General features: G+C 39.3%; 1 protein-coding gene and 1 pseudogene across 1 annotated transcript; both read right to left on the bottom strand.

Moving 5' to 3' along the window:
- Positions 1-51: 51 nt before the first annotated feature.
- LOC128885002 (uncharacterized) lies at positions 52-19823 on the bottom strand (annotated as a pseudogene).
- A 190-nt stretch (positions 19824-20013) lies between these two features.
- Positions 20014-21135, bottom strand: LOC128872847 (uncharacterized). The gene is made up of 2 exons (XM_054115934.1): positions 20894-21135; positions 20014-20789 (listed from the first exon to the last, which is right to left on the bottom strand). Exons 1-2 carry the CDS (start codon positions 20908-20910, stop codon positions 20450-20452), a joined length of 357 nt encoding a protein of 118 aa, XP_053971909.1. The 5' UTR covers positions 20911-21135; the 3' UTR covers positions 20014-20449.
- Positions 21136-21413: the final 278 nt, after the last annotated feature.

Raw genomic sequence — 21413 nt, forward strand, 5'->3', positions numbered from 1 at the left:
TTATAGAAATTTTCTGTTAATTGGTTAGATAATTGTATTTGTTTCTTGGTTTGTTTTCGTTTCTTATTGTTTAGCGGATCAAATAATATTACGATCAAATATCATCCTTATAAGTCGTATTAAATAATACCCAATTTAAAATTACAATATTTGTTTCCAGTTATAATTTTGTTATCTTATTAAAAACTGTATCTGTTGCCAATTAAAACTTTAGAGCCTCGTCTACTAAATGAAACCTATCAAAAAATGTTTACAATATAGAAGTTATGATCAACAGAAACGTAGGAGAAAAAAATCGCGGCGGCCTGTATATTGGCGCGTATTTGAAGTTTGTTATTGTACTCTTTTATCCTCTTTTTGCATGAACCAACCTTAATTTGCAGCTCGTTGATACGAGCTCGGACCTCGCATAGATTCAGTACGATTAAGAGTTTCGACACTGCGTAGAAAAATATGATTCTCATTGTCACCCCCGTACCTCTCGGAGAATCGCGTTTGATTTACAACAAAGTGTATTTACTCTTTTTTAGTTTTTTTTTTCTTCCCTGTTCGTGCGATTACTTTTACGTCTGATCGCTTGTCGTGTCGGTTTTATCGAGTGTAGAAATCAATTCTGTGCCTCTATATTCAATTATCTGTAATTTTAATTTAAAAAGATACGTTTACTCACCATTTACGTTAAAGCATGTTAAAGCACGAATCTGCTAAATGTTCAACCTGATCTCTATTGCAATGTATCTACAATATACACATAAGTCTCGATCCTGGTGGTCATTGGAATGCACCTATGTGTACGAGGTTCACTATCCCACAAGTTTTGCTTATGTACAAATATTGAGATTTCGAACTGAAACCTTATTTTTATCAAAATAAAACATAGCCTATGTTACTAAGGAATAGTGTAGCTTTCTATTACTAACAAAATTGTTAAAATCGGTTCGGTAGTTCCAGAGATTACCTCTTACATACAAACAAATTTTACCTCTTTACGATATAATAACAGTAATAATATCACATGTACAGATTCGTTGTAATAAAGATCAGGTCGAGAACCTACAAGGTTGATAATTTTAAATATAATAAAAAGTAACAAGTAATTGAATATAAAGGCACAGAATGAATTCCTCCACTTAATACGTTAACTACCGTTAACCCTTTGCGATCCAAAGGGCGTGCTCTCTTCGCCGTCAGATTTTGCTCCAGTAACTCCAACGTCGCGCTCCACTCTACGTGAAACGAAATAAAGAGGACGACTTGGAGCTGAACTGTGCGAAATTATAATGTTTAGAGCACAAAGGGTTAAGTAACGAAATCAATGCTCGAAATTTGGCGCAACGTCTTTCTTGCCGCGGTTCGAGGTCACGCGCAGAGTTGGGCAGTGATTACTTTTGCAATAATCGCTCGCAATTGTCGAATTAATCGGCAATAGTTGAACTACAATCTTTTATCTGAGATTATACATCCTCGCACTGATACAGTAATTTGTAACATTTCAGAGCTAATCGTGGATTGCATTTTGCCCAACACTGGTTACGCACTGAAGAACGCGATAGTCTCAAGGTCTTAAACAATTTCGAGGAATCGATGAAATTATATGAGTATTGGTAAATACGTCGATACATTTCGAGCAATGATTGCTTTAGAACTTACTACAGAAGTACAAGTTTAAGTATCTATTTGTATCGCTGTAAATGATAGTACAAATGTTACAAAAAGCGGTTATAATAACGATAAAAATGACGTTTCCTATAATTAATCCTCTACGTTTTAAAAGTATCGAAGTAAAGCGTTTTTCTCACAATTCTTTTTTTTTTTTTGCAGTTTACGACGTCATCGAATTTTGATATCGCTTAATTATACTTAAATTGGAAAAATAGAGGATTAAATGAACACCACTGCGGAACACTCGATGAAACATAAACGGAAATCGCGTAAATTCATGGAAGTTTCGTATCGATTTGATCATTATTTCTCTTGTTCACAGTTCGGAGATTTAAATTGCAAAACGAGATATATGTGAATGTTCAATCTTATTATCTCTTTCGCTCGTACGCACGCAATCTCTCCTCTCATACTCTTAGCTCGTGCAACTTAGGCAATAAAGGCCTATACCTTAGTTACTACTTATGCTCTATAAAACGCGATACTTATTGTTTAATTAGTCGCTACTATCGATTACAAACAGAGAATGTTTCCTGACTAACGTCAAAAGTAAGATGGGAAACAGAACGTTTCGAACTGTGGATTTTTGCGAATTAGTTTTTCCCCAATGCTATCGTTTTCTCAAGTTAATTCCGATTCTTTCGACTCGTACTATAAACGAAAATCTCGACGTATATCCATAACATTTGTATGCGAAACGAATAAATACGAAACGTATATACATAACAGAAATAAAATTTGAATTTTGTCGAAAAAGATGGACTTAACGCTAGGCTTACGGAGCACGGCCACTTTGATCCATTTCTATTTTCACAACGTGTTTACAGAAACAATTTTTTCGATTTATAATATAATTATTTTTGATAAATATTTATATCAAAAAGATATTTCATAAATATTTGTTGCTTATGCTGACTCTTATCTCCATAAAGATACAAACATATACGCAAATTAATTTTAGTAAATCAACTTCATTTATGAAAGCATTACTTCGTTATTAAAAATCTGACGAGAAATCTCTGTAAACCCAGCGTCAAACATTTTCGTAATTTTCATTACAATCTCTCACCCAACGTGACGATTCGAATAACAAAAAGTTTAATCGAGAATTCGAGGAATGAAGCTTACGACGCTAGAACCAAATCGCAGGTGTTTCCTTCGTTCTTCAATTAAAAACAGTACAAAAGTGCTCGGTTTGTTCGTGCTGTTTGCCGACGCTCTCTCATCGCCAGCAAAACGTCTCAAGCCTTAAAAACTTACGTTTTTCTCCCCCGTCTCTTTCTCTCGCTTTTTTCTCTTTCAATCATTTTCGCATTATTAAAAAATATTTCATTTTGTTCCTCTCTCCATCGCCCGTTAAACCTCTTTTCTTTTTTTTTTTTGTTTCGTCCTTTAGCTTGTTCCGCGGCGCAAAAAGGAGCAGGATGGCGAAAAAACGACGAAAAAGTTTCGTACGGGAGACGAAAGAGGAAAGGAGCATACAGGGTGTCCCGAGAAAGAGCTACGCACGAGGCCACTCCTTAGACTCGACTTAGGTGGAAAAGTATGCAGGTGCGGAAACAGTCCAGCGCTATGCAAAGGCACCGGAGAATTGTTTTCTTCCTTCTTTAGAGACGCGTTTAATTATTATTCCTCCCTCATTTTTATCTTTTTTATTTCTTTTTTTTTTCTTCTTCTTTTTATTCTCTAGGAACACCAACTACGCCTACACCCCGACGAAACGATCGGGTTTCGAAGTATCAAAGGAGCTTGTTGAAAACCGTTCGTCCCGTCGAATGTGGAAATATCATCAGGTTCTCGTCGCTAACCCTTCAAAATAGACCGCTTCTTGAGCTTCTCATTTGTTTATAATCACTCAAAAAATCGTACGCCGAACTTTGAAAAATCTTGCTCTCTCGCTCTCTTTCTCTCTCTTTTTTTTTTCATTTCTTATAAATCGTAAAGCTATTTGTCATTAATCTCATCGCATAGTCCGTTTTCCGTCTTTTCGAGAAATTTGACATTTTTCTCTCACGGTACACGCGACTACGCACATGTAAACGCTCTCTCCTTTTTTGTTGCTCACAGGCTCTTTTTCTCACCCATACTCTTTCTCGCTTTTGCATTATATACGCACGCATAAACACGCTCTCGCACGCAAAACCACATACACACGCATTAGATGCATTCTTCTCGATATGGCACACACATTTTTTTATGCTTTCCTTCCGCCTTCAACTTACGTCGTAGTAATTTCTTCATTTTTTTTTTCTTCTTGTATACAAACTTACTCGCTAAACGTATAACCTAAGGTGTACTCTCTGTTTTCTTTTTTACGGTTACAAGTACATAGCGGTGGAGTATTTTTTATAATAATACAGCTCATTCTTTTATATATATATATATATTATTATATATATATAATATATTTTTAGTACATCCTTATACTTGAGGTCTGGCGAATCCTGAATTTTTCATATTACTTGCTAGAACGTATGACGCTAGAAACATGATGCGGAAGAATTAATCGAGGATCGATTGGAAGAAGACTAGCTTGAAACCGATTTAATGGGTTTGCGCAAACAACTGAATGTAAGAGTTTCATTGAAAGTAAAACGAAAATGCGCGTGTATATAAACATTCACGGTTTAAGTGGTAATTAAAAATATATCGACGATAGATTTGTATATATTCCCTAAGTTATTTTTTTCTTTACAAAATACTTCATCTATTTGTGTAATAAATAGCGATGGATCTCTGTAACGCGTCGTTCTCCCAACGAATATGAAGGATTCCATTTCTCCTTTTCTTTTCTTCTCTTTCTCGCTCTTTCTCTCTAGTATTAGCGCATCACATTCCTAACTACGTTTATACGTTTTGCTTTCTTTCTCTCTCTCTCTCTCTCTCTCTTTTTTTTTTTTATTTTATATCACGTGAACATATAATCAACATTGTTGTTGCGTACGACAAATAATAAAAATGGCGTCGACGATCCTGATAGGTTGAATATTTATGTCGCTTATGGCAAGAAACGGTATCGGCGAAAGGAGTTCGAAAAAAAAAAATGGCACGATGAATAATACTAAATGAACAAGAAAAAAAAAAGGATATAAAATAGTCAGACAAGTTGGACAATCGGTACCAAGTGTCATTTGTCCGAAACGATCACAGTCCGCGAGGATAACTTTCACAGTGCGGATAAATAGAAAGAGTACAAACTAAGTAGTACTTAGTGGCGATTGCTTGAACGTTACCGTATAATGTATGTATAATAGAACAAAATAAACAAGAAAAAAAAAAAATAATCAAAAGTACGTTTTGCGCTCTAACGAAAAACCTTAGCAACGTAATCAATGCTCAACGAAGGTTAAAAAGATTTAACGAAAAATATGTATAAAAAAACAATGTAAAAACGATATAAAAACGACGTAGACTCGTAATGATCTTACATTGTAAAGGATTTCCTACGACTTTCGTGAAATCGTAAAAATATATATATATATACATACATACAACGATGAGCAAAATTGAACATTGTTTATGAATGTTCTTATAAATAATCATGTACGTATTTCAAAATCATAAGAATATATTAAAAATAGTTCGATTGTATGAATATATATTTCATCTAACGTTTGTCAAGATCGCTTAATGTTTATTTATATCAATTTTGCACTCGATACAAAAACATATTTTAATATTTGCTGAATGCCTTTTGTCTTGAATACCGTATTTATTTTCAGAGGTACATTCTCTATTAATCTTTCACAATAATCGTGACTGAAAGGATGTCGCGTAACTCTGACGATGTATATTTGTCAAGAATAATTTTTTAAATAATAATATACATTTCCATGGAGATTTAAGTCGGAGTTAAATCGGAAAGCACAAATGTCAACAAACATTAATTGATCTTAACAGGCTGCAGATAAAGTTGATTTTCATATACCATTTCTAATATAACGTTACGATTCTGAACTACGTGAGCATGTTTGGAAACGTTTATACAATGCGATCAGTTTTATTCATTGCTGTATGTGTATAGAAATATATATGCACAAATTTGAAACTATATCGTAAAATATAAAATACTGTCAACTTTCTATAGTATAAAATGAAACGAAGTTGAAGGAAACGAAATAACTTTTTTATCAACTAAAATATTGCCACATATTTAGCTACTGCTTTGCAGTGATTTACTAAAACATTAAATAATTTGTTTTTAAATTAAAATTTTGTAACAGATCAATGGTAAATCCCAAATAGATTCGATTGTTCTAAGTAAACGCGTTAATTCAAATTTTAGAAACATGCTCAACTTAGCGAGAATTGAAAGACGTTATAGATATTAATCAGTGGGACGACTCGTTCGCATCCTTATATACATCCAGATCTCCTTTCGCGTATTTTATAAATTTCATGTTATCTGTATACGACGGTATTAAAGTAAACAATAAAAAAATAAACTTACCGAAATCTGAACAAAGTTCTAATGAATCATTTCGATGCGGTAAAAAAAAATAATTTTCCATGATATTTCTTTCTTTTGTCATTAAGTTTCGATAGCTTAGTTAATTTCTTTGCGTTTAACATCAAGCCTTCATAAAAATATGTTTTGTTTTTCATACGTATAGTATGGCAAGACTCTTATATCAGGCTCTATACTAATGCTCTCTACACAAAATTATGGTTTCCATTCATGTGTGCATGGAGACACTCTCTATGTCTTTCTTTTTCTATTTTTGATCAAGTACATAGGTATATGGCACACTTTTGGAGATAAGTTCTACATGTACATATGTCAAAACAGTACCCGAGATACAGGTAATAAAACTGTGCATACAGTCGAAAAAACTTATGTAAACGGCACAGCTTTTGCACTATTGTACTAGGACATAGAGAGTCAGCGGCATCATGGATAATTATTAATCATGCTTGTAGAAAACTCACTAGAATCCAAATTATGAAAATGAATCGAGAATTCACTGCTAATAGCGCTCGTATTATTTTTCAGTGTTACCTCTTGACCGAGGTCTTCCCCTGATCTCAGAAATCTTTAACATGACCCAAAAAACTGAGCTCGTGCGTTTGATAATGACTGGACGTAGCGAGTGGCGTGACACTTGACTGGTGTGCCACATTGACAGCTGTCAAATGATGATGATGCAGCGAATGATGAGAAGTATGCGTATGAAGAATATTATTCGGATGGGGAACTTGAAAGTTCCCTGGTGGCGGGGCTCAGGATAGGAGAGGACCTGGATGTCCACCAGAAAGAACGGACGATGCGGTAACCGCCGTGGTCTGCATATTCGAGACATTGTTTTGTTGTTGATTTTGCTGTGTACCTAACAAATAAAATCAATACGTTATGTTAATTTAGATTTATAATGAAAATTTATTTGTAAATGTCATACGGTATCAAATGGTTATAACGTACCGGCATTTTGACTGAGCTCTGCTTTCACTCTCCTTGCAATGTGACTTCTGGTGTGTTTTCTTAAATGATCTTTACGATAGAACCCCTTTCCACACTCTGTGCATACATGTCGTTTCTCGCCAGAATGTATTACAAAATGTAGCGTTAATTGTTCTTTCCTTTTGAAGGCTTTCAGGCAAACGGTACAAACATACGGCCGTTCCGGATTATGACTCTGCTTGTGACGTGTCAGATGATCTTTTCTTTTCAAACCTGCGCCGCAAATATCGCAAACAAATCTTCGTTCCAAAGTGTGTCCTAGTAAATGTTGCTCCAATAATTCGCGTTCAGGATATGCCATGTGGCATTCTGGACAGCAATACAATGTAGAACCATCTAATGCTGTGGTTAAGCGAATTTCACCAGGTTTCGGACGCGGTTTTTTCTCCTTAGGAGGCTTCTTCTTTTTCTTCTTTTTATTATTCGGGGACATCATTATATTGGGCGTTGTCGTAGTTGCTACCGCTACCGAAGTTGTTTGTGCCATTTCCGATTCTTTTTTGATACTTTCCGCTGAATATTTTAAGAAATGATGCAAACTTAATGGCAAGGTGCTAGCCGGTAAGTGACTAAGGTAATCCGCTACCGTAGACCCCGGAGTAGCCAAAGATTGCCACGTAGCAGGCATAGTGGCAGGTGTTTGAGTATGAGCGTGCTGCTGATGGTGTTGGTGCATAGTATAATCTTGTTGGCCACCGTTTGTTGTGCTTTCTCCGTTGCGCTGTTGTTCCTCTGTCTTCTTGTCCTTATTTTTATCTTTATCCTGTAGAAGATTGCAAACATCTTGTTGATTTATGGTTTCGGTTGCTTGCTGAAAAGTTTTAATTACCGTCAAGTCTATGTATGCCTGGAACATCATGCTAACACCAAAGATGAATAGTTTACCTGATGGTACGAACGCTTCTCTTGCATTCCAGGTGAATTCGAGGGCCGCTGTTGCACTGGTTGCGTTTGGGAATATGGCACGTTAGGGTAATGATGAACATTGCTGTTGGGATAGCTCGCTTTATTGTTCATCATCACTTGGGACTGAGCAGATTGTACGCCGTTGCTTTCAGGACGGTACTTTCCCATAACCGGCACTCCAATAGGAGGCTGGTTGGGAAAATGATTGGCGTAACGCCCACCCGCACCGCCGGAGCTGTCGGTCGCGAACTGGTGGATACTCGGTATAGTACCGGGAAAGTGGCCTCCGAACGGCGGGAAATTCATTGCAAACCGTCAATCAAATACCTGAAAAGTCGAAGAAAATCAGAGTCGAAATGATTATACGCGACCAGCACTTTTTTAATCCGCTTCGAGTTTACAGGATAGTCCCGGAAGTTCGTCTGTCAACCAACATCCTTCAACATTTTGTCGGCGACTTGCGAGCACGATCCGTAACTACTAAGCACACTAAGAAACGTTGAAACGAATCAGTAGATGTCAGCCGGTGACATGTGCTCGATAAGTACATTGCTACCGCTTAGACAAAGATCGTGGCATCGTCCGAAGGAAGAGAACGAGGATGCGGGGATACATTCTCGATGACATCGGGCAGGTAACAACCGAAGAAGATGTTCGCGTATACACGACACGAAGATATCTGGCGCGTCCAGCTCGAACGACGCCCGAGTATTTACTCACAGCGACGTCCCTCTCCCCATGTTTCTTCGCCGTGGAATCGAATCCTTTCCTCGGAGGGGGATCCCCGAGAGGTGAGTGCGAGCGTAGGGGCAGATTTTTGCAGCACAAGAGAACCACGAGAGAAACACGAACACCACGCCGTCACTGGTGCCGCCTGCCGCTGCGTCAGCCGCTTGTCACGATCTCAAGGTACACACCGGGGGGAACAGTCGGTTTCGGTTTTTAAAACCGCTCGTCTGTTGCCGAAACACAAGGTCTCTCGCGAAGGATCACTTTTGGCCGGCTACAACGCCTTCGCGTAACGAGAATCGCGAACAGTTTATACAAGGCTGTACAAAGGGATACAACACGGGGATAAAAGACGTGAAGAGACGTTAAAAAACGAACATTGTACGCGACCAAGAACGTTGCGATGCGGGGGAAGGGTGGTCGTAGAGGGACGGTGGCGCGGAGTACGGGAATCAGAGGACGGGAAGAATGAAGGAGAACGGGGGAGGAGGACGCCAGGGGGGATTGTCTGGTCCGAGGGATGGGTAGCGTTGCGCGCAGTGGAATGAAGTGCGAGGGGAGACTCGAAACCAGGCGCGAGCCCAGCCATGGGTGCAAGGGGTGCATGCCACGCAGCCGATGTATTTTACCAATTCAGTTTTACTAAATTATGATATCATAGTTTTTCACCAAATGATTTGGTCTTGTATATAATTTTAAGTAAGTTATTAAATCATTAATAATTAATTATCCTCTTCCAAAATTAATTTCTTACGTGTTTTGTGCCAAACACATTTATACACTTCTTTATACATCTTATTTTTGCTTGAATAAAAATCACTGCCTCTAATATTGTGAATCATAATTGTGAATAACTATAAGAAATTTCACAAAAAGATGTGTTAAAAATATACACTAGACTCTTCGTTCATTATGGGAAATTATGATCCGACGAGAATATCGTATTTCAAAATAGAATGAAATTAGATGGCACGCTATGCGATCTGGAGGCAACAAAAACACGAGGCAATTTTTATTGAGATTATTGAAACGTTATTGGAAATATGTAGTATTATTTCAAATTCAATTGAATTGCAACCCTTGTAACTCGAGCAGTGTCTGGTTATGAATTCTCCATTGTACAATTCCACTTTCATTGTGAACTTTATCTATTTATTTTAAATTCAATGTATGTTTATTTGGGATTCCTTTTTTACGAGTTGTACGAGACTCTGTTTCCTTGGCAATCTAACAATCAGACCTTTTCTTTCAGATATCTAACTACATACAAAATCGAAGTAAATAATTTGTAATCATTATTAGTGAATAAAGGCAGAAGGTATTAATGTTCTAATCTTAAATTAATAACAAAGTACTTAAGGCTAAATGTAATACAGCAAATGTTGCTCAATTAAGATCTAATTAGCACAGGATACAAAATTCCTGACAGATATGTCCGATATTATTGAGAAGTTTGTAGTAAAAAAATCTACAAGACTTATACAAAAACTACAACCATTATTATTTGTTAAAATTTCGAATGTTTCCAGATCCATACTTGTATACTTTATTACAACACTCATGAATTACAAATATGAAGCACTGTGTTCCATGTTGTCGTTAGTTTTTTTTATTATAATCCAATAAAAGCCCGAGTAGTGTTCGATATAAATATATTTAATTATTTTACGTATTCTCTCGAGAAAACAAATATTTTTAACAGGCAAGTGTAACGAAACGAAAGAATTTTTGGCGGTAGGGGGCGGCAAAGAGATTGGAGCCCGGGCGAAGAGTACTCTAGGAACGTCCCTGCTCGAGACTTTCCCCTCTCGGCACCTAGTCGATACGCGGGGGCCGAATTCGCACGAAATTCAGCAGAAAATGGCCGTACCGAACACGGAACATCGCGACCGTTCACTAACTCCGAAAATTCACCATTGAATCAGCTTACCATTTAGTACTTAACAGCCCGCGCTCGCCTGGTCAGGATTTTCACAAAGTCGAGAATCGCCGAAAAAGATCCCCCGTTCTATGTGTGTGCCGTTGACACCTGTCCCTCAAGTCGGCACCCCCACCCCATCCGTCCGCCCTCTACTGTGCCAGCCTCTTAACTATTTTTTCATTCTCCCGACCCTCCCCGCGGCCGCGCCGGCGAAAATGCCCGAATCCATCGGGGTTTTAACTTCGAATCGCTCCCGACGACCTGCCATTACATATTTTCTCTTTCGATGTGTTACAACTCTGTGGATGTCGTTTGTACATGTATACGTTTATTTAGGAAATCGAGAAGTACGATAAATCGGTGAATAAAAAAATGCAGAGCAAAATTTGACGAGCGATGTGTTGCTAATCATTCGTAATCGTATATTTTTGTAATTGACAATTAATTAATTTCATCGAGCATTGATTTACAATAATTTTAGGGGAACATTAGGATCTAATTAACAAAAATGTTCATTAGAGCACGTCGTGTGTCGTTGAAACGGAAATATGAATTTGAATAAACGATTTATATCGGTATTAAAAGATTTTTATTGATAAAATTAAAATTTTAACGTATCACTATAAGAGAAAGGTGAAGTGTAGCATTTTCTTACCCGTTAATCAAATTATGCCTATGCGAGTATACAAATTATAGAGTTGAAACATTTATTAGTTTCTCCCCCCACTGTATATATTAACAGTTAATAGGTAATCTGTTTAAAATATGTAAGTATATTTTTTTTTTTAGTCATTAACAACATTCCACGATTAGTAATTATACAAATTAAAAGTATATGAATGTATAGTACAAATAATATTTATAATTGGTTAATTAATAAAAATTTGTGTATATTAAATGTATGTTTTATTTTAGCTTTTTTCTCCAATATTTATGTAAGTAACAATGAAAATGACTTATAGACTATCCATACTGATTATGATAATAATAGCTATAATAATATGATAATAAAATAATAATTATATTTCTTGTACAGCTATACCCACTGCCTTTAATAATGATACTTACAATAAAAAGTATTCTTCTTTTTGTATACATACATCTTTTGCTCAAGAAAGTTCGAGTGTTATTATAATTGTTCAATAAATCAGATGGTTCGCGCTCAACAACTATTTGCTGTATTTTTGTCGTGCAATTAATGATAATACAAAAAATTCTTTCAATTACGATCAACACAAAGAAGAAGATTGTAAAGTCTTGTCATAAGAAATGATCCGTTTAGTAAATAAAACATGTTAGATGCTATACAAAATAAGTTATTCTAATTCATTAGAATTATAAAAGTATTAGTTCCATGTAGAAATGCTTCCCTTTCGCGAAACACTCAAGTTTAAATGCATAAATTTAATCACCGATCGTATATCATGATAACTTTAACTGTACGATATGCAAATTAATATACAATATTCCCTGTAAGGTTATTGTAGAGTTATTCCCACGGCTTCTCACTCGTTCTTACCTTTTCCCTCTCAGTCTCGCTGTTTTTGTTTTTTGTATCCAATGTATATAAAGTCGAGCGAACCGAGAAGATATAACAGCTATCAAATTTCACCTACTTTTTTCTTGGGTTATACCGACAAGGTCTCGAACTTGCGACAACTCGAAAAGGAATATTGTATACGATAATATGATAACGATTCGCTGACATCCAACTAATTTCTTAACTTCCGTAAATGTAAGTCTATTCTTCCAGCTTAGTTTGTAGTCGATAAAAGCAACGAAACATTTGTCTTCCGTGAAAATACACATTAAGTAAACCATACGTACATATAATCTATTTTATTCAAGCATTAGTCGAATTTAATGGTTAACGATACATTCTCTTTCTGTGTCTCGATCGTGTAGAACAAGTGGAATAAATAGATTCACTTCATATTTGCACGACAGTCTTGTTCCTTCTTGTGCACGATAAACTGGTTGTATTTACAGCCCTGCTTTGTGAATTACTTGTTACCTTCCACATTACGTATTTATTTTTCTTTTGTTGTCGTGTTTCATCATCGAAAAAAATTAACCTCCAGCCGAAAACTTGATTGCCTGTCTGGCAAATCCAGTTCGCGCTTTCAAAAATATATTTTTATATTTATATATATATATATGTATGTATATATAAACTTCTTTATTTATTTCTAACTCGCGTCATGGAACTGGATTAGCGACAAAACATTTTGAATTAACCGAGTAGATACACTCATATTTTCTTACACGTACGCTATAACGTGTACGCAAAAAAGAAACATCATATGTACGAACCTCGTTCGTCAGTCAGCTCAGTGCGTTTTGCAGAATAATTATAATCGTACATTAATCTGGCCTACGACTTCCTTAAGAAGCTGATGGTGTACAAACTTTGAAATGCGACGGCTCGTCGGTAAAAGATTTCGTTTTCTTTTTTTTTTCGCAACACCACTACTAGGCAACGATAACCACCATCAACGAATTTTTCTTTACACGATACCAATTTTACTATGGGATTAGTATAGAATTCAGTCGGCAACAACACCTTGCCTTGCACGACCTCTGGCCTGTTGATGATTGAATCGAAAGTACCGCCCAGGTTGATTCGGGGCGGTATGCTGCTGCTAATGCTGTTGCTGTTGTTGCTGCTGCTGTTGTTGTTGTTGCTGCTGCTGCTGTTGTTGTTGTTGTTGTTGCTGTTGCTGCTGTTGATGATGAAGTATAGCCATTGCTCCAGTTTCTGCCGCGGTCGGAAGGACAACTGTAGACTGTTCGCTGACGGCTATCTGATGAATCTGTGCCTGAGATCCTTGGCCTACTTGTATCTGTATCTGTTGTAATTCAGACACCGACGATTGTTGCTGTAATTGGTCTGCTTGCTGTTGCAACTGCTCCGCTTGTTGTTGCAATTGCTCTGCTTGTTGTTGATCTGTCTGCTGTTGAGGATTTTGGGAAGCATCGGTCGTATTCAACGGATCTTCCTTGATACGTTTAGCCAAATGGGACCTCGTATGCTTTCTTAAATGATCTTTGCGATAGAATGCTTTACCGCACTCGGTACATACTTCCGTCTTCTGTCCCGAATGAATAACAAAGTGAAGATTCAAATGTTCTTTTCGTTTGAAACCTTTCATGCAAACTGAACAGATGAAGGGTCTGTCTGGATTATGACCCAACTTATGACGTTCTAAATGTTCTTTGCGTTTCAAACCTGCACCACAAATGTCACAGATAAACCTCCTTTCGATCTTATGTCCAATAAGATGTTGTTCCAGGAGTTCTTTCTCAGGGTAAGCCATGTTGCATTGCGGACAGCAAAACAATGTTGTACCATCGAGAGCAGTAACAATGCTTACTTGTCCCGGTTTTGGTTTTTTTGGTTTTGGAGGTTTCTTCTTGTATTTCTTTTTCCTTTTCGGCTTAGCCCCAGGTTCTTGTCCTTCGACAACATCAGGAATGATTGACGTTTCACCACCAGCAACAGTAATCTGCACCGTTTGTTCTCCCGATGTCACACTTCCAGATGCGTCTAAACCATCAGCGCCCAAAGGACTCGACTCGATAGTGGCTTCTCTCTTTATTGTCTCCGCCGAAAATTTCAGGAAGTGTTGTAAACTAATAGGCAAGGTACTAGCAGGCAATCTGGATAAGTAATCCGCGACAGTCGACCCTGGAGTAGCAAGACTTTGCCAACTGGCGGGCATAGAAGTAATAAATTCGTCTCCGCTTTGATTCCCCTGAGTTTTTATGCTACCTCTCTTTATGAGAGCCACCGGTGTTGTACCTTCCTTAACATCCTCTTTCGATTCATCCATACCCTCGCGTAAAATCATGTCTTGGGGAATCTGCGCGACCACTGTTAAACCTTCAGGTGCACCTGGAAGCTGCACAGTTTGCTGTATAGTTTGCTGGGATGTAGTAGTGACTGCCGTGGATGTACTTTGGGTTGTTTGATCAGATCTAAAATGAAGAAAATAACTGATTAAAACCAAGTATCAGACTACCTCATATATCCGTATACCAAAGCTTGGTAAAATCATTTATAATGAAACCATGGATCTTACGTTTGCGTGGTTGCCACAGTGTTCTGCGGCTGTACTTGGATCTGTACTCCATCCGCGCCTTGCTGACTGTATGCAACGGTGAGGACTGTTGCTGCACCCTGGGGAAATTGTCCCAAAGAAATCGGGGCCAAATGATACTTGGGTTGATCACCGCTGTTCCCGCTCTGCGATACACTGGGATTGACCACCTGGATCTGGACGGTTTGCTGCTGCTGTGTGCCATCTTTTCCAGGTACAGTGATGGGTAGCGTGATGATTTGCTGCTGCTGGTTGTTGCCACCTTGTGCAACCGCAAAACCGTTCGGGTCGACCGGCCTCAGATAGTGGACACCACCTTCGCCGCCAGATAAAACGCCGACTACCTGGCCCCCAGTCGGCAGGTTCTGTGCGAACTTAGCGGTCGCAAACTGGTGAACCGTACCCGTCGGTAGCGAGCCAGTTGTGAACCCGGGAAATGGCGTGAAATTCATCTTCCACGATAATTAAATCTGGAAACCAAAGAAAGAAATGATTTATAAACATTTGTTCGAATACAATTGGAATTTATCGATAAAGGAGCAGTAAGTTTCCAAAAACTGGGGATGGAAATGTTTAAAAATAAATATAGGCTTGCAAAGTAAATAATAAAACAAAAAAAAAATATATATATATATATGTTAAAATTTATTTTGTATACTGATCATGTACCAGTCATTTTATTGTATTGCGGATATAATGAACGAAAATACAAGTATGATACCGAATGGTGATAGACACATCTATGATAGATAGAAATGTGTGCATACTACACGGTTGCACCCACTTTGACGCATGAGTGCTGTTATCGAAGTGCATCGACCTTTTCATAACTTCGAACAGTTTCGACACAGATTCAATGTTTCATAGAAATAACAGACAATCTCTAACCGTTTAATATATCTTCAGTATTTTCCTACGTAAAGTGAAACAAAATTCGAGGATACAGTATCGTCCTATACAATGATTTATTTATAAATTGAAATTCCATGTTTTTTTTCTTTCATCAATTACAGAATGTTGATATAAAATTGTCACAGTGAAGTTCTATACAGAAATATAATTTCGTACTCGTATATATACTCGCATATGTTTTGCATTATTTTTATCTGTGTATACTACGTTATTGTTACTCGATGGTCAAGGGCTGAGGAAAACATTGGTACCATCCTCAATTTTTTAATCTACAACGTTAAAGCTGAAATAACTTTCCCTAGCAATAATAAATTATTATAATTCTTCATACTTTCCCAGGTTTTTGTTTCTTTAAACTCTGTCATAAAACCCCCCCAAAATAAGGAAACGTCTAATTCGTCCAGAGAGCTTAAAAAGTTCAAGTACTGTAACACACAGTTGGAAAACTCGTATACAATTGGCACGTGCGTGCGATGTACATATTCCACGCACACTAAAACCCGAGCAAATATCGTGAAACGGGATCCCCAACGTATATAGTTCTGTGTGCGCCGGCTGGTACCATATGTATATCATAACAAATACGTCAAGATCAAGGTTGACCTCGAGGGCGCATCAGCCTTCCATTTACTCCAAAGTTACCAGTGCTGGTACTTGAACCTTGCACTTGTCCCCACCACCAACCCTTATTCATCCCGTTCCTGAAACGTTCCATTCCGTTTATACCAGCGAAGCGGTTATTCGCGAAAGGTGGCGAAGTTTAAGCTCGTGGCATCGTCTTGCCATCTCCGCTGTCAAAGTCTTAGCTTCAGACCTCTTGACCATGTGTTGGTATGTTGGGTGGGGTGGGGTGGGGTGGGGGGTGTGAGGGTCTCCCCCACTTCACCCCCTCCCCCACCTCAAAGGGATCCGGGAGCAGGGAGGATAGTCGTCGAAGTGGCCCAGGATTGCACCCCACTCCACCATGACGGTGTTCCCACGGGGGTAGGGGGTAGGAGCCACGACTGAGGGTAGGGGGGAACCCATAGGTGGGAAAACGGGAACCCACCGCGAAATAGACCCCGAGACTGGCCTCTCTTTCTCTCGCACCAACACACGAAATACCGCGAGAATAGGACGGGAAGGAACGGATAACTCCGGGTGTGTAGGTGCGTAAGCGTGTGGCCGTAAGCTCGGAAAGGGTAGGGGCATGTCAAGAAAGAAGGGAGACGAACCTCGACATACTCGGAACTCCCCAGGGGAGGGGAACGCGAAATATCGGGAGAGAACATACGAAGCCAGACATCGTGGCAGACGAAGTGGGACACACCGATGACTCTCGCCCTTGATCTACCCGGTGGTAGGGAAGGTACAGAAAACCGGGGGAGAGAGAATGAAAGAGAGAGGTTAGGTTACCCGTGCACCTCTCCTCCTTTCGACGGCACCGAGGAGGGTGTCCGTGTCGAACGGACGATTACTCCGCGGCAGCGAGTCGTTGCGGGTGGTTGCACACGACTTAATAGAAAGAAAAAAAAAACAACTACCGAAATCCCGCGACACGCATAAACGCACCGCGGATGCGTTTTTCGATGCTTTCGCGGAATGGCGTGTGCGACTGACCGGTCAGCCTCGCCGACGTACCGTTTGCCGGACGCTTTTGCAAGACGCGCATGTCGTAATGGCGCCCGATTCTCTTAAGGTTCAACATGCCTCTCCCTCTCTGTCAAGCGTGTATACCCTATATGGACTTTCTCTCTTGAGCGTACACACATCGAAGAGAGCATGTCTGACGTTTAACCTATTCGCGGTTTCTAGAGGAAATTCTATCTAGATGTCTCGCACAACGTGGCTCGCTGTGATATCGAGAGGGGGCAGCGTACGTAGAACAGAACAGCTCCGAGACATTGTGCAATCAGCACATACTTTTTTTTTTAGACGCAGCCAGAATAAAAAAACGAGCGATAAGGAATAACGGAGGAGGGAAATATCGTGAATACTGTCTCGAAGGGTATCGAACAATGGGTAAATGTGGGTGGAAGCCTAAGAAAAGATGTATTAGAGTTTGCGTAAACATCGGAAGCGAGTATACGGGAACGGTTAGGTGGAGTCGAGTGGACAAGGTTACTACGTCAGCATCGGTAATACATCGGCCATGATGGGAATCGAGTGACGCGAGAAAATAGCACGGGACTGCCGATGCCGATGCTTTGTTCTCTCGACTCGGTTATTCCCTCTCTCTCCCTTTACGCCCTGCGTCCCTCCCTTCCTTCGGTGCTCTTTCGATCGCGCATCGGGAGACGTTACGCGGAGAGGAAGTAGGAAAAAGATCGGGCAGAGTTGGCAGAGGCGAGAGCAGGGCAGAGGCGAAACGGAGGACAGAGTAGAGCCAACAGAGGCACAGGCAGGGCTGTTGTTTACACCCCCACCTCGACGGGTTAGAGGCAGCGAGATGCCACGGAGGGGCCTCCGAGACCTCGGCGGGCACCCACCACCACGCAATTTCCAACCCCACCAGCCTCTCAACCACTGTCCGCACCTCCAACCACCCCACCAAAGCCAGCCCGAGCCAAGCCGTGAGCCACGACGAGGGCCCCGCGACGATTTTAGTGTCTTGGGGTGGGTGCTCTGTGGCCACTGTTTCGCGGTTTCTCGTCTGCACACGTTTCGCATTAAGAGTAAAGCGCGTGAGAGAACGCGGGGCGCGGTACCGTCGGCGGAAAACCTTCTGGTCGCACCAAGTTACACGTACGGGATTAACAGGTGCACGCGAGTTCCCTACGGCACAAGAGAATCATCCACGAGGCAATGCGTGTCCTACTTACCCACGAGCAGCTGTGGCTCCCTTGTGCACTCCTTTCGACGTACTGCTACTACTGGTCGCCGCGTCAGAACACCTTCGCGTAGTACAGAGACCGTCCGCCTGGCTGGCTCGCCTGCGTCGTTCTCAATCTTCACCGCGGCTGCAGCAACTTTCTCATTTTTACGTACACGTTCGCCGTGTGCCACGGCTCTTCTGGTTAGCCGCGGCCACTGTTTACGGTCGCACACGTCATACGAGACGTATGTCCAAACGAACGTGCCTCTGGGCAAATCAACGAGTCGTGTGACTCGTGATCGAGTCGCGCACTACTAGCAACTTTTCTGCGGTAACGGCGATCCGCGACGCGCACTCATTTCCGGGTTTACGACGGTCGAGTTCGATCGAGTATGGCCCCCGGTCGGTAGGTAAGCGTGGGTATCGGGCCGGCCAACGGGGAATGAATTCGAGCTAACGGTACATAGCCACCCGACAGTGGTCACACGTTAACTCGAAGCGCCGCGATGCCAGGCCACTCTCCTGTAAAACCACGAGCTGTGAAAGTAGAGACACCCTCCTTCTTCCTATGGGTCCCAGCTTTATCTTGAACGGCCTCGTCTCACCGCCCTCGTCGAATGCATTCTCGTTTTCCGGTCGGTAAATTAAAAAATACGTTAAACCGCGAAAACTTACGCCGCTATTAATATTCTATCGGAGAAATATCAACTATGGCGGCGGTTACGCGCGGAGTATATTGTGAGAGCGAGGGGAAAGCAGCGCATGCGCGCTAGTCCATTGAACAGTCAATTCTTCTAGTAGCGTTCTATTTACAGGTACCAACGGAAACTCTTTGCAGTTTTACGAGAGTCGCGAACTTTTGGGGGAAAATTTTTAACTGCGCAAAAAACACCTGTCCGTCCCTCTATCCTACTCCCAGTCACTTCGTTTCCTCTACCACTACAGAGCGACACTACCTCCGTGCGCACCTAGCGGAGACTGAAGTGAGGTTAGGTCGAGAATCGATATTTCGAGAATATTTCGATAGGCGCCATATTTCGATACTTTACGCGCTCTATATAAATTTTTTAATTGTACCTTGACACTTAACCTACCACCATCGATCAAATGACCATTTTCAAAACTTTTCTATACAGTTTCTATATGCCATATATGAATTATATACAATTGTTTCATGCATTCAATTTAGTATCACGTGAAATATTTTTGTATTGAATAGAAAAAGGGGCCTTTAAGTCATTCGTCCGATCACGGTAGAAATAGATACAAGTGAAACGTCGGTCAGTCATCGATTAAATTGAATAAACTTGAATACTAGTATAAAGACAATCGATCGATTAAACACTCACGTATATTTTCTTTCTCCAAGTTAGCAGGATGCAGCTTCTTTCATTACAGATCTGTTCTTAAGATGATTGAATCATCCTTGGTGTATACCGATGATGCAAATTTCTTTCATAATTTTTTGAATCTATACTTTCTTTTTACAAAGTACATCATTGTAATATAACACATAGTCGATACAAATAAATAAAATAAGTTATATGTATTTCCTTTATTTTGCAGCCTCTGTTATCCTAAATATCAATCGTTCCATACTTATGCAATCACAAAATACTTTATAATGTAGTACATGTTTATAATAAAAATATAATCAAACAACGACGAATCGCTTAGAAACAGTAATTTAATACAGTATTTATGTCAATATTATAATGTAATATAAATTACCAATAATTATTAGAATTATAAACTCAATTATAGTTACATAAATTTTAGTTTATGTCTTTCTATTTGACCTATGTATTATTATTGGAATAATAAAGAACTGTGTGTCAACCGGTACTAGAAACTTTCTGAACATTATACCTGCCAAGATTTGAAATGATTTAACGTTAATACAAATGTATCGATAAGGAATGAAAAAATGCTTTATAATTAGTAATTATAATCTGAAAATAGGGGTATCAAAACGAGTCAGATGTTCTTTGTACGCGTTCTATATATAAAGAGAACAGTAACTTATTACTTTCATAATAGAAAGGATTTTCTGTAGCATCAAGATGAGGTTTATATTCGGTTGTATAGCTACTTTGGCTAGAACTACATCCATCGTACAAGGGTGATCCTTGAGACCGATCTGAATAATTTGGCGATGGTAAAAAATTCCTATTGCTCCAGTCCGTTTCCATATTCTCGCTCACATTTTCTTGAATGCCTGACAAGTTATTAATATGAAGATTGTTGATTCTTTTACTTAATGGCATAAATTCACTCGATTCCTCTTCTGCATTGCGTCCCCTTTTTCTAAATATGATAGACAAATGTAAATATTATAATGATACATAAGGTCACTTATACACTACATAAATCAGTTATGTCACTCTACAAATACATAAACAAAAACTAACCTGTTATCTCCAGTCATCTTTGAGCTAACCTGAACTTCCTGTGGAAGTTTTAATATAAATATTTTGTTAACCACTGCATATTACGATTTGGTAACTTTTGTTATAAGAATTAACGTTTTGCACCATGTAGTTTACAAAATATACGTTTACGACGAAAACAAAGCTTGATTACACGAATTGGCAATATACTCCGATATTCTCGTCCAACAATAGTTCCGCCTTCAACTGTCAGAGAGCGTAAGCGACACGTTTTGAACTAAATGTAACTTTGGTGCTCGGATATTAATTCGTGATAATAACTCGTCATACGAAGGAAAATAACAGCCAAATGAAAGTATGTATTATCAATGTAATCGTCAAGTACTAGTGAAACAGCATGATTTCGAAAGTATTATGCGACATATGTGCCCAACAAAAGTGTTACATAAAATACTTTCACGATACAATTAAACATTTAATAGCGAAAGAAAAGGGGAATTCTGTTATATTTCTTAATTCATGGATGAAATAATGTTGCAAT

The sequence above is a fragment of the Hylaeus volcanicus genome, chromosome 2 (genome assembly GCF_026283585.1).
Source record: "Hylaeus volcanicus isolate JK05 chromosome 2, UHH_iyHylVolc1.0_haploid, whole genome shotgun sequence".
Lineage (NCBI taxonomy): Eukaryota > Metazoa > Arthropoda > Insecta > Hymenoptera > Colletidae > Hylaeus > Hylaeus volcanicus.